Here is a 14,889-nt window from a genome sequence, read left to right as displayed (position 1 = left end):
CGATGTTTTAGATCCCAAAGTTTAAGCTGGATTCTTAACTTTGATTTGAGCAGTCTTGTTTTACATTATTGTGTGTGCCAGAGACAGAAACAAATTGAGGGTAAATATTAAAAAAACCCAAATCATTTTTTACCATATCATTTTATTCAACTTTAATATGGTTTCCATTATTAACTTCTAAAACAAAATGATTTCCAGTTTAGAAAACAATGCACTGACCACATAATTCCTTTTCCATTTTATACAGTTATACAAATATTCTAAATACACATTTTGTCAAGATGGTGGCAAATAAGATTTAACTGTACAGTACGTAAGGAAAGAAAATATTTTAAGCATATTTAGAAGCAATAGAAATGTCTATACAAAACAAGCAAAAATGGAATAAAATTTTATATTTAAAGTATTGCAACAGTCCCACAGGTTTGTAACAAAAATGTCTTTGCACAGTTCCTCACAATGCCCCATTAATAGCTAAAGCAAGACAGCAATTTTTAGAAAATAATGTTTCAAAATGCTACACATGGTACTACTGCTTGCACAGTCTGATCAAAATAACAATCTACTTGGAATCAAGCAAAACTTAGGAGGAGATATACCAACCAACTTTAAAATTATCTGTATAAAAGTCATTGCACATTATTTTACTCAGTTGTTTGAAAAGTAAAAAAGTGTATTTACAAAATATTTCGCAGACAAAATTATAAAGTGAATGGAGAATATATAAGTAACACGTCTTGATACTGACAGTTCAAGAACACACACGAATGGTTTTATCATTTCAAGAGGTTTTCAGTGCTCCTTCCTCCAGGAAGTAAACTTGACTTCTACTTTGAAATGGATTTACAAGATGTTACACAGAGCTATTTCAACATCAGCATTATAAAACAGTATGTTAGAAACATGAAAGGAAGAAGAAATTTTTACATCTTAAAAAGTGAGCTATTCATAGATCAACAAATGGGTTGGGTAGTTGTTTTTTTTTTTCAATTTAGTTATGGTAAGCGTTCATTATTCTTCAGACAATAAACCCAACAGTTAAAATGGAAATCCTGGACTAGGTGAGAATTGAAAAAGCACCATGCACAATAGTCTTAGTGTGGTAAACACTGAAGGAAAAAAAAATAGCACCTGGAATCCTGTAACACAGATCATTTAAAACTGGTCAAGCAGCTGGCGGAGATAGGGTGCCTTTGACAGTTCTCTGCTCACTCTGGAGAGCTTGAAAAGCACAGGGCAGTTGAGGGAGACACACGGGATGTGCCGGTCGAAGCAGCCTGTGCAGTTCTTGCATATCTGTATCACATAAGAAAAAGCAAAAACTATTTTAAACACCACAAGCGAGGCACAAACCACTAGGGACTACAAACTCCACAAGCCTGTATCAGCAGAACAGGCACAGCCCTTCTCCCCAGCATGGAGGGACCCACAGCAGCTCCCTTCTCTGCCTCAGCCTCCCAGGCTGCTGCCAGACAGCTCATCTGGCCGCTGGTGGCGGGCTGGCAGCATCATCCACTGAACTGGGCAGACAGCAACAGCACAACTCTACAGCTTGGGTTTCAATCCTGCTACTTAAGTCCTACTTGTGCATGTGGTGGCACTTTTAAAAACAAGGTAAATAAGTTGACTGGGTTTAAGCAGGGCAGTGTGTTCTATTTGTGATAAACTTACTCTGTATGAAAGAACTCTTGTCCTGCAGTTATTCTCTGCAGAGAAAAGGGACTTTAAATAAATAAATTACTAATTTCAGGATAAGCTTTAATTAGAGTTTTACCTAGTCAGAGTCAATCAATCCCAACACTGAAATACACAGGCCATAGAAGTTGCACTGCTCTTCTTGATCAAGGAATTACTTGTTAATGCTGCTTCAAAGTACTTTAATGTGAGATACCTGATGGAATAAAATAGCAGCAGGCAGTTCTTCCAAAGGCAGACACCTTTAGGAAACTAAAGGCCCCTGCTTTGCTCTTATTTTTAACCTTTGCAGCATTTGCCACCTCCAACAGATTTTCTAAAACCTTAGAAATTTGCTTCCAACCACACCTGTGTTTTGTAACATTAAAATGTTACACAGTTTATCCTATCACTTGCATTGCTTAATCAACAAACTGAAATTGTATCCCTTTGCTTTTAAAATTAGTTCTTTTCCTTCTTTTCACCTTCCCTGGTGATGCCAGGCCTGCATCAGCACCAAATCCCTGCAGACTGACAATGGCTGGAGAGGGGCAGCCCCTCCTGGCCAAGTCCCACAGGTGGCATCTCAGAGGATACCAATCCTGTGACCAGAAGGAACAGGATTTAAACAGCTGGTTCCAGCTTTGTAACCTCAGAACTGCATCTATCCCAGTTCTTCTGAAAGAGGCTGTGGCTGGTTTAAATGCAAGGGATCAAACTATGGTACTTGAGACAAGTCCTAAGTTCAATTTGTGTTGAGAGGAGAAGTCTATGGTTTTAACATAGAGCACATAATTTTTGAGTGCAGTTTAAAATAATGTACAGCTCAGTGTTATATCAGTTTTCTGCTGGCTCCAGCATGTTTATAATCTCAAAGGGCTAGAGATTTAAGCTGTGAAGGATATATGAGCCTTCACATTAAAATAAGACAGATGCTCTTACAGAGACATCAAACACTGACTGGGACAGGATCCCAGGCCTTGCTGAGCTGTTGTGTGTTGCAGGGACAAGACAATGTTCTAATCAAACTCACTGACCCTTCTGTGGGTCTGGACCAGCCTGCCAAGTTCTGCTTTATTTCAGAGCAAGAGCAATGCAAAGAGTTCAAAGTACCTCAGCAAAACATGCAATTCCTCATTTCTGCCATTCACAGTGCAGATAAGGGCAAATATTACAAAATACAACAAGAAGTCCACACCTTAGTAATGAAATATTTATGAAGTGAATTACAGCCCCATGAGAACCTATCAAATCAATGCTTAGATTTGGGAACATTTATATCCCTGACATTCAGACAAGTCTTTAAAATGGTTCACATACTACTGCTAAAAATAAATTTTCACTAAAATATTTATTAATTATAAAATACGACAGTATGAAAATTAGGTGAAGGTATGCATATGTTTCCACAAGGGGAAGCATTGTATTTTGCTGTAATATATTCATGAGCACAGTCAGCTACCCTCTTAATTGACTTCTAGCTCAAGGGGAAAAAGCAGCTTGGAAAATTCCTATTGAGAGGAAAGGTATCAAGAAAATCCCCAAGCTAAACCACATCCATGTTTTACATATAAATAAATAAATTTTCTGACCCAAACATTTTTGTTTCTAGAACATCATCTGTTATTTTAATGCAAAAAAGAGTGAATCTTTTACACTCTCACAGCTCTCTGTCATTATAAAAAGGGACCTACAAACCATATAAGGTACTCTTAAAAATCAGAAGAAAGTGAGAAAAGCCTCTTCTGTTCTGATCCCCTCCTTTGCCTTAGCTTTCCACAAAGCCTAGGAGAGTAACAGCTGCTGTGCTGCCTTCAACAGCAATGGGTAAAGCAAACAATCTGCAGCACATTTAACACCTGGACCATTTCTGTTGGAGTATTCAGTAATGCACTGCTTTGAAATTTCAACCCTGTCTTTTGCTGACAGACATCTGACAATGCTTTAATCATACCTGGACCAGCTGCTCTTGTTTACGCTCCAACTCTCGGATTTCTTGGTTGAGAATCACTGCCACATGCTGGGGCTGGCTTCTGCATTTATTACAGATCCCATACTGGGTCAGTTCATCACACACAGGACAGTGTAAGGTCGTGAAATACTGGGAGATGGTGCCCTTGCGTCCCTCTAGCTCAGTGTGGGCAGCTGAGGCAGCCTTCTGAATCTGTCAAGAAAAATAATTAAGACATAATGAACTTCCAAGAGAGCAGCTTGCCTTATTCCTAGATTACATAGTTGTTTTTTTTCCAAAGGAGTAAGAAAGAAGTGCAAGATGGCCTGCAGGGCCTGGGTTCTATACACAAATTATGAACATGGATCACAGCACTCTGAAGAGTACAGCACTGCCCTGAAGTGATACACTGGACAGAGCCCTCCCCAACACCTATTTCACAGGGAATCTGTAACCAGAAACATCCTTGGTCACACATCCTTAATTCCTGATCTCACCTCAAACTCTGCCTCCTGCAGCTGATCCTTTTTTAGGTGCTGGTCTGATCCACATCTAAATGTGCCCTGGCTGCAGCTCCAGTGGCTGCTTTCTGGATGCTGCCTGCCCTGGAGTGTCTGTGCCAGGCAGTCCTGAGCACAGCTCTGCCATGGTGCTTTGTAGCTCATGCTGATTTCCTTGGACAAGGCTCCATCACTGGCCCATCTCCCTGGGAAGTTTGTTCTCTGCACTTACTCCTGCTGCTGCATGACTTTTGCTTTGTGCTATTCTTCACTCTCCTGCTGCTCTGCTCCCTGTGACTTCCTCGCTGCTCCTTGGCCTTGCAGAAAGCCAGGGCTCTTTTTATCTTTTTAGAACAGCTTGTTGGAGATACTTAAGGTGACTACCATGGTGCCATTGGAAAGGTAAATAAAAGAAGAAGAACTGAAGTCAATCAAGGCTGTATTGGGAAATACAGCTATACTGCTATATTGCACTGGGAACATGATGTATTACTATGCTGCTGAAGTCTGTTCTGAGCAGAGTAATCAAACTACACAGATACACTGTCTTTCACCATCCCTTTTTGTCAGGGGAATCACAAACTAAAATCCAGCTATCTAATGCTTCTTTTCCTGCATCCATCTCAATGACTTCTTTAACTTTTAGGGAAGTCATGTTTGGGTATTATTGGCTTTAAATTTCTGGTGATGAAATTTTTCAAGTGTTCCTGCTGCTGGGGCATGCTGCCACCCTTTCTATACAGACAAGAGATGTCAGAACATTTTTGAAAAACAGAAGTTCCAACATCTAATATAGAAAGATTTAAAAAGTGGTATGGCCAAACAGATGCACATACACATACTGCTAAAAATACAGAGTTATGGCAAAATACTATCGAAGGGATCAGGAAACAGAGGATGACTGTGATCAGCCCAGCAGAGAAGGGTTGAAAAAACTTATTTACTATGTGAAAAAAAACCCCACATACAGAAGATCTAAGAATCAGGACTGCATATTTGAGCATCAAACACCGCTTCACAAAATAACCTTTGCTGTTGCCTCCTATCAACCTCATTCCACTGCAAGTCACAGCAAGGCCCACCACTGCAGCCAGATGCACTGCACTTGCTAACTCCTGCTAGAAAACACTCACCCGGGGCAGCTCGTGGTACCAGCTGAAGACGTCTATGCCAATGAGCGAGAAGACCCTGGCCAGGGGGGGCAGGATCTGCTTGGTGATGTAGTAGGTGGCATTGAGCCTCAGGCTGGGGTCCTGCAGCAGCTCCAGGGGCCGGCGGACGAGCTGGATCAGGGGCAGGCCGGGCATGCCGTACACGATGACATAGGGCACGCGCTCCCCCACGCGCGGCTCCGAGCGACGGTCGTAGGCAAGCATTCTCCTGCCAAAACACAGCCTTGAGAATGCATCCAGAGGCACATTCATAGTTACTTCATTTGCCTGTAAGCCTCCCCATCTGACTAGATTAGTTGCTCTCCAGATGGCTGGAGTCAGTGCCTATTGTGAAGCCAAAATGTTTCATTTTTAATTTGTCTTGTGATCGGACCTAAATTGTAGAACCTGGGGCACAAATCCTAGAGACGTGGTCTGTTTCAGGTCACTTGGATTTGCATGCAGACTGTTTTCTAGCTATCACTTCCTTAAAGAAATATTTCAGTAAGGAACAGCCAAGGTACTAAAAAGAGCTCAAGTACAATTTTCTTTCTGGTCAAATTCTGGTCCTTTGCTTTCTGAGACTGCTTGCTCAGTAGAATGATACCTGCTTCAAACTGAATTATCCTTCACTCAGAAAGCAAAGGACAATTCAATTGGAAGTAGATATCAGTTTTGGACTTTGACGTTTTATTACAGAAGCATAGCTTAACTGGAAGACCTTTTTTATTAAGCAAGGTGGCAAAATGTTTCAGCTTACATTATCTACTTTTCTATTACTGATCAAGGATATCAACAGGATGAAATATTAACTTTAGGTAAGGTACTCTATTAAAAATGAAAAACTATGCCTGGTAATGTATTTCACAGCATTAAGAGACATCACTGTCACAATCTGTAACATATCTAATAACTGGGAGTGATGAATAATCTAGGAGAGTCCAGCCCTTGTACAAAACCCAAGCTGTAAGTAACAGAAGTGAACACACTATCACAGTGTCCTGACAAGACTTTCCTCTTGCATGTGTGGCTCTTTCCAGGACCATCTCTTTTCACACACAGAAGAAATTTAGGGACAACTGCTTCAACAGTATTTGAAGAAGACATCTGACTGCTACCTGTAACTTGACAGTACAAAGGTTAAGAGAAAAAATATCCACAATCTGCTATCTAATATGTCAGTACAAAGATCAAGACAAAAAAACCTATGAGCTCCTACCCATAACCTGTCAGCAAAAGGTCAAGATAAGAAATATCTGTGATTAGCACTTCTTGATCTCATTACCTGGTGATTTCCAGAGCAGGTACACAGGCTCCAGGTTTGTATGCTGAGCTCCCTCTGTATTCTTTTGCAAAGATGAAGTCCTGCATGCTGGCTTTTCCCTCCAGTAACTTCATGCATTGATTCTGAACATACTGCTTGATCTGACTTATGTCCCGTGTTTCAAATAGCAGCTTGATAGAACACTCAAGTATCTTTACAACCAAAAGAGAAAGGTGAGAAAAACATATATGTTTGAATAAAAAAGAATTAGTTGCAATTAATTCAGTAAATTATATGAAATACAAATAAATTGTTTAGAAAAAGTATCAGTGGTGAACTAGGATATTGACAGGTGGCAATGTCTTCTAGTCAAAGACCTATTCATAAACACATTACTGGACAACTTTTTCCTCAGTTTGCCACATCTTTCATGACATCATTCCATACTCCAGCACAAAGATTTTTTCAACAATTACAGAAGTTTCCAAAGTATGAGAGAAGATGTTTTTACCCTGCCATCTAAAATATTTTGCCATGACTTTACCCTTCTATGTCATTACCTTTTTTACTGATATAAATTTCTTTTAATTTGGCTAAGGACAAGATTTCCTAATTTCTTTTCAACCTCTCCATACACAGCTTAAAATAAACAGGCAAAAAAAAAGGTATTTTAAGAGAATTCTTAGCTGAACTAGGATTATGTAAGTGAGCTATTTGGAAGACAGATCAGTGTGTCCCACTCATCTGGCAGTAATACTTCCAGCTGAAGTGAACTGGATCAAGAATGGTTTTTGAGAAGGCTTATATGGGCCAAGGGCTTTTTCTGGGATGAAATATAAGCTGTAAAATAAAAATCCTTGTAATGCTGTAAAAGATCTTCAATTTATCTTTCAAATAGCTCACACAAGAAAAACAGATTAAGACAACTCAAAGGACTAGAAACTGTGAGAAAGGACAAATAAAAAATGAAATAACAGAAGATTGTAATTTCATTCAGGAAGAAATCTATGAATAGTTTACCTTGGAAACAGCAGGACAGGAGTCCCTTCGGACTGTCTCTATGCCTTTTGCATCAAATACTGGGTCCTTCTGGTCCAGTGTTTCATACATGTAACCCACATACCTCTTCTTAGTTTGCAGGACACATGGCAAGTAGACCTGGAATGTTTAGAAAGAAGACAGTCCAGTCTGCAATGTGTTTGGAACATAGAGGGTTTCCTAAGGAATACTGTGCTTTGTTGTTTTCTTTGTTGGGGTTTGTTTGTTTGTTTGTCTTTATTTGTTAAATCATTACACCTGATAAAATAGATCAAAGGACTCTTAAGGATGGCTGAGGAAGTTGGGATTCTGTGGTGTTCCATTCTTAAATCACTTTATATTTCATTTAGCTGAAGCACAGATGGAAAGTGACACACAGTATACATTGCTGCAAGTACCTTTACTTTTCTGGATTGCACCTGTCACCATTTCTAATGTAACTCTATTATCTTTCTTTCTTATAAAGACAATTTCATTTTAAACGTCAGAGAAGAAAATGTTCCCAGCATAAGTAGTGGCTTAGAACTTTCTGTTTTCAGACTTAAGGAGATACCAAAAATCTGCCTGTATCTCCATTTGGAGCAAATATGCTTTTTAAATGCCTGTGCTTGGAGAACAGTTTTCTCAGGAATGGATTTTTAGGGTCATGGTCTCTTTTGCTTGTTTTCTCCAACCTCTTATTTGATTCTTGACTGTGGTAAGCATTCCTTGAATACTTTGAAATGAAAGAATGGAGAACAATTTCTTCTTTGTAGTGTTACTAGAACAACACCACATCTTCCTGACTCTCATGGGAGTCAGAGGGAACAGTGAGTTTAGGTTGCCTCAGGCTTACAAATTTTGATTTACCTGGTTGAGTCAGGTATGTACTTTGAAAATATCCAGACCACCTGAACTAATGCTAACTGACTTGAACACCTTGCTAATGACTTTACAGTGACAAACTTGCAGCAAAATCATTAACATATTGCCTTATTCTTCTATAAAAGATTTGTTGTGGTTAATATTTCTTCCAGAAGCCTAATGAATAGATTTTAGTGACTTTTCATTTTACAGGTGTATATATCATGTGGACATATGCTGAAGTGAGTGTGCTAAGGCAGGCTGAAAAATAAACATCAGGCTCGTATTTAATGCACTGGAACTGGGGATGGTGAACGTTTCCTCTGCTAAGTTGCACACATTGATTCAATTGTAGGTATACAATACCAAACTCAGGGAGATATTTCCAAAAACTGATGAGACAGGAATTCAAACTGCCTAATGCTGCCAGCACAACAAGCCACTGATGTGAAATTAGGAATATTTCTCTTTATTGTTCACACTGTAGTGATCCTCTGAAAAGGTCCCTGAGGCATTAAGGAGCTTGCAATATATCTACAGAAACAGCACATGACTTGTTTATCCATAAGTACATTAGGGTTCAGAAAAATCTTTTCTCTTCAACTTCTTTGGGGGCTTTTTTAAATTTGGTTTTTGTTTTATTGTTGTTGGTTTGATAACACCCAACACATTTCAAGCAAAATATTTTCCTTTTACCTTTTCAAACTTCAGTTTAACAGGCTTGGGATTTGTTGCTGTTACAGCTTCAGCAATTTCTTGACCAATCTTAAAAGACTGCTCCTTTGTGGCTCCTTTCAGGAGTACAAACATGCTAGAAGAAATCAGACACAGGAAGTGAATGTAAATCTATTCAACATAGTTCCTGAAAACCATATGCTATATTTTCCTGGTAGCAAGGCAGGGATGTTATTATGAGTTGTATTCCCCTTCTTCAGCTAGAAAAGCCAAAAATCTGAGAAACTTCAGTGTTCAGCAAAGGGGCTAATGAATGCTGTGACTATCTGATGAGGCAGGGAAGGCCTGCTCCCACACACTGCAAAACTGGAGTTCCCAGGGAAGTATTGTAAAGAGCTCTGGTACACTATTTTTTCCCCACTACGGGAAGCAGCAGGTTTTTACTTCCTTTTGCCAACATTTTTTTTAATGAAACCACTATGAATTCAGTATCTTTGAAATGTCAAGTCTTTTATCAGATCTGGCTGAAATCAGTCACTGGATTCCTAAGCTATTAAGAAAGGACAGACAGACAAGCTTTGTTTCCCAATGGCTGAAAAATTATCCAAGTGTGGAACAGAGATGGATATGCCTAGAGCATGGTTATTATTTAGATGAAAGACTGACTGAGAAAATGTATGTCAGGCAGCCTAATAATATCTCTGTATACTCTGGTGGCTGCTTTTGAATTGTATCCACTTCTGAAGCTTAAAACAGTGCCTGCCTCAAGGTGAAATGCCTACTATTATATATACTCTATTTTCAAAAATAAAAATGGCATCAGAAACAGGCACAAAAATAATAATGATTTGGTAAATTAGATTTATATTAATTCACAACTGAAAAATATTTCCCCCCCTCTTTCTGTTCCACATAATTTTCAAAAGAAAGGAAACCTTTAAAGTACTTAAAGAAACCCAAGCAAACTCAGTATTATTCACTTTGCATATTCTGCAAGGCAGTAAGCAACATCCAAAGAAGATCCACACACCCTCTTCAGCATCATAAATTTGCTTTGCTGAGACAAAAGCAAAAATCTATCTGTGAAGAACTATTGTAATTTAAAAACATTTTAAGAAGCAGATCATGAATTACCTGTCTGTATCACCGTATACAACGTGAGCACCCCATTTTTTTGTATCATTCACCAGTTTAATGGCACGCTCCAATGTTTCTCTGGCTTTGTGGACAATGCTGTCTCCAATCTGCAAAGTTAGATTGAAAATCTTTATTCTACTGCTAAACCAAAATACTAGCTCTTGGTAACCACAGTCTAACCATGCTTGATCTTGTTATGGAAATCACTGTATTGAGATGATATATTTTATTTCATGGTTTAAATGCATATAATAAATAAAAAGGTTGCTTAACTTACCCCAAGATAACAAGAATTAAAAGAAAAATTATCAAAAATTATTAAGTATTAAAATAAAGAATAATTTGTTTTAAACTCCTTTTGAAGTTTATAATATATATTAAAATCTATGGAGCAAGACAAGACTGCTCGGGACTGTTTTCTCTAGTTTTTGGATTCTGCTGATTCCTATGAAAATGAAGAAAAAGCCTCAATGTTTTGTTTTATTTCCACTACTAGAATTGTAATCCAATCTAACTTTGGAAACAGTTCTACAGAAATGCCAACTCCAAATGCTTCTTTACAGGAAGAAGACAACCTTTATATTTTTCTGGAAGATCACAAACAAATCCTATGTTGCTGATTTTCAGTACTACTAATAAAAGCAGCTTTTCTGAAGGTATTTAGTTTGTTTCAAATAATAATATTATGTTATCTGACTAGTGTCTTTCCAACATTTTTATACATCTTTACCCACAACCCTTACCTCAGTGCATGGCATTCTTCCAGAAAAATTAGCAGCAGTATAGCCAAAAGTAAAATTAGCTATATATTTAAGACCCAACTGACGAGCTTCAAGCATTCGAGTCACAGCCTTGTCATGCTTATAAGCCTTCATTGACTGTTTCACCATTATCCTGGTCTTCAAGATTTCTTCTAGCATCCTTGGCAGCACACCCTTTCTTACTGAAGGCTGCCATAAAGGGAACAAAGAAAACCATGGTATTAGAAAGCCCAACAGAAACAGTTAAGAGTAAACTCAAACCCCAAAACTGTTAGTTAACCACTGATAGGAAGACAAATTAACTAGCAAGATGCCCCAGCCAAACCAACAGTTTGGCTTTTCTCACAAACATTACAAGGAACCTAGAATACAGACAAAGCTCTTAAGGACAGAACAAATAGCTTTTTGTTCTTTGTGATCATCAGCCCTGCTGATACAATGTTTAGATAACCTTATTAACTAAAATGGGACTTCAATATTTAGCTGTTAATTCTCAAAGTATTAAATGATGAAGGAACATATCTTTTAAAAATTCTGCAAATATTCTTTACTTAAAGTTTTTGTTTTACATTAAATACAGGTATGCTGGTGATTGCCTAAATATTTTTAACAGCTCCAGGCCATATTCATTACACATCAGCCAGCAGGACACATTACAAAATGAGAACAATGGAAAGCAAGTCAGGGACCCTCATTTCCCAAATCATTACTCTTTTTCTAAGAAAGCATTCTGCTATACAGGCAGGAGAAAAATGAATTGTTACACACAGATAATTACTGTTTGATCCCCAAACTGCACAAGTAAAATACAGTTTAATTATAGATGAAATAAGCCTTCAGTATAAAGGAAAGCATAAAGACATTTTACTTCCTGAGATGCCAGAAGTTCAGCACTGACAAATAGCAAAAGCATTGTGAAATGAGAGAATGAACCTCCCCTTTCTGTCAGCTCTTAATGCAGCAAAATATAAACTACAATATCAATTTGATCTTAAGTGAGCCAACAGGCAGTGAAAATGCTGTCACAGGGCACTAATATCATTACCTTGACAAAAGCTACTCCACTGGGTGACACTGTGATATCATGTCTAATCTGGTAGAGTAAGTCAGGAGGTACTCTCAGAGATGTACAGCCAAATTTGAATGCATCATACCTAATAAAGAGAAAATTTAAACACGAAGACAATTCATTCATTTACAGACTAATCAAGTGAAAACATCAGCTCACATTAAAATGCTAATAATGCCAGCAAGGACAGAATAAACTCAAGTATAAACAAACACAACATAATTTCAAATTTCTTAGCTACATACAGAAGGTTCTAGGAACAAAGTAGTAATAAACAGCTAAATCCAACACATGCATAATTTATAAATACCGCTCTGTGTTATGAATAATTACCAAATACTGAGTTAGTGGAGGTATGTACTAATCCCCTATGGAAACCATCCATGTTTACCAAGTACCACACTGCAGTTTCTTCCTACGAATTCAGAATTTCAAATCAAGAACTTGGAAACCTGATGGTGACACCTAGCAATTATTGCACGCATCTTTCCATTCTTCCAAATACTGTTTTATAGAGGTAATTATAATGAGCAGTGAGATCTTTCTCCAATTAATGGAGTAACTGTTAAGCTCAATAAAAGATAAGATGCTACAAAGAATAATTCAATTTTACCTTTTAATTTTTAGTAATTAGAACCAGAGTGAACTACAAGTGATACACAAACAATCCTAATTCATTAAGCAATAACCCCAGTCTAGTTTTGAAGACAGATGGTGGATTTACAGTAATTTTGACTTGTTGTGAAGCAATATTAAAAACCAGCACCACCACCACAATAATCAAAGAGGTGTATATACATACATGCACAGAGTTGTTTCCAGGGGTTTTTAAGAGAACAGTCTAATTCTATATTTAATTAGAAATACATATAGATTTGTATATGTATGTGTATAACATGTGCACACACCCACATGGCAGATTTTTATCATCTGTACTGTATAACAGAAAATGGTGCTATGCATACGTGCCCATTGTTTCCAATGGCAACCAGGGGTTCTCAGTACTTTAGAAAACACACTCAAGTATCTACAGAATCAAAGATCGTGAGAAAAGAGTAACAACTTACTTTCCTAAGTTCTCAACATGTCCCAGGCAGGTAGAATAGCAGTAGTTGTATGCTATGACAATGGAAGGATACAAGGACTGGAAATCCAGGACAAGAACAGCGTTGCTGTAGAAGCGGGATTCAGGCTCCATGATCAAGGGAACACATTGTGGGGCTTTCATCTGAGCTCGCTGCTGGACACTGGGAGTCACAGCAATGTAGTTCATGGGCTTTGCAATGCGCAGCATCACCGACTCCACACGGTACTGCAAATCAGTTTGGATAGAACCATTGGCATCAAAAGGGCAGAACAAACCTGTATTAACTAGTGCAAACACACTTGCATTTCCTGAATTTAAAGTACAAATAACTACTTTTCCAAAATAAACAGCCATGCTCTTAAGGTATATTTTAATTGTATTTTATATCACTAGATCATCTTTAGGTGCCTTCCAACCCTAACCGTTCTATGGTTCTGTACTCTGTATTACATAGAGTAGAACTTTTCCACATGTTTCCTCTTCACTTAGCCCTAATCATTGAAAATTGAGTACTTTTTATATATGGAAAAAACAATCATCCAACAGGCTTCAGCAATGTATGTGGATGGCCATGCTACTGTCAGTGAATGAGCATTTGCTAAACTGTACTACTGTCAGACCTGCAGATCACTGAAGAAAACAAAGTCTAATATGCAGTAAATCCACTGGGTATCATGCTTTCTCCCTGATACCACAAGCAGAACAGGAAGCAGAAAACAACAAACCCTGTTCAAGATACCACAAAATGTTATATGTGTAGCTGGCAACAAGAGAAAGAGAAGCCCTATTTATTTGTGTATTACTCAATGCTTTAGTAAAGGCTTTACAAGTACAAATGGGCAGGTATGCACTGTGTCCATTCAGAATAAAAACCAAAATAGCTGAAAACATAATACATGGTGTGAAAACTACATACATGGGTGGCAAGGGACTGAAAAATCCTGAAATATCAAAGAACAATAATTGTAAAATCCTGTGCTTTGTAAAAAATCACTATTAAAGACCATCTGCCTGACACACTATGTATTCAATCATTGTACTGAATGGGTTAGATATAATTTCTTTATCCTTGAAATTATAAATGAACTTACAGAACCAACAGCCTTAACAAGATGCTGCACCTTAAACAGAGGTTGGGGTTTGATGTGCTGTTAGGGAGCAACATGAACTGCTACTGCTGCCTTGCACTAATTGCACATTAATTTGTGTCCAGTGATGAACTTGGATGTATGACAAGGAGGTCAGGGACTGGTTCTGGCAAGAGGTAGATTTTGGGTTTTTCTCTCTAGTTTTCATAGCATTGTAGAATTTAGGTTGGAAAAGACCTCTAAGATCAACCAAATCCAACTGTTAACCCAATGCTGCCAAACACCACATTTATACGTCTCTTAACTCCAGGGATAGTCACCCTGGACAGCCTGTTCTGATGTCTCACTACCCTCTTGGAGAAGAAATTTTTTAAATACCCAATCTAAACCAGCCAGAGAACAAATTGAGGCAATTTCCTCTTGTCCTATTGTTTCTTATTTGGGAGACTGACCCCCACCTCACTTCAGCCTCCTTTCAGGGAGTCATAGAGAGCAATAAGGTCATCTCTGAGCCTCCTTTCTTCCAGGGTAAACAACCCCAGCTCCCTCAGCTGCACCTCACAGGACTTGTTCTCCAGACCCTTCACCAGCTTCATTGTCCTTCTCTGGACTCACTCCAGCCCCTCGGTGTCCTTCTTGTAGTGAGGGGCT

The 14,889-nt window shown here is 38.4% G+C and overlaps 1 protein-coding gene across 1 annotated transcript in view; it reads right to left on the bottom strand.

Annotated features, from left to right (window-relative positions):
• Positions 1 to 122: 122 nt before the first annotated feature.
• REV3L (REV3 like, DNA directed polymerase zeta catalytic subunit) overlaps positions 123 to 14,889 on the bottom strand; it is a 70,853-nt gene continuing 56,086 nt past the window's right edge. Inside the window, exons 23-32 of the mRNA XM_066546128.1 lie at positions 13,131 to 13,375; positions 12,040 to 12,148; positions 10,977 to 11,183; positions 10,231 to 10,340; positions 9,118 to 9,232; positions 7,561 to 7,698; positions 6,562 to 6,752; positions 5,259 to 5,505; positions 3,629 to 3,838; positions 123 to 1,296 (exon numbers count right to left, since the gene is read on the bottom strand). Coding sequence (XP_066402225.1) covers positions 1,156 to 1,296; positions 3,629 to 3,838; positions 5,259 to 5,505; positions 6,562 to 6,752; positions 7,561 to 7,698; positions 9,118 to 9,232; positions 10,231 to 10,340; positions 10,977 to 11,183; positions 12,040 to 12,148; positions 13,131 to 13,375 — 1,713 coding nt within the window. The 3' untranslated portion in view covers positions 123 to 1,155. The remainder of the gene's footprint in view (positions 1,297 to 3,628; positions 3,839 to 5,258; positions 5,506 to 6,561; positions 6,753 to 7,560; positions 7,699 to 9,117; positions 9,233 to 10,230; positions 10,341 to 10,976; positions 11,184 to 12,039; positions 12,149 to 13,130; positions 13,376 to 14,889) is intronic.

Source organism: Molothrus aeneus, chromosome 3, assembly GCF_037042795.1.
Source record: "Molothrus aeneus isolate 106 chromosome 3, BPBGC_Maene_1.0, whole genome shotgun sequence".
In the NCBI taxonomy this organism is placed as follows: domain Eukaryota; kingdom Metazoa; phylum Chordata; class Aves; order Passeriformes; family Icteridae; genus Molothrus; species Molothrus aeneus.
This window is presented reverse-complemented; position numbering and strand designations above follow the sequence as displayed.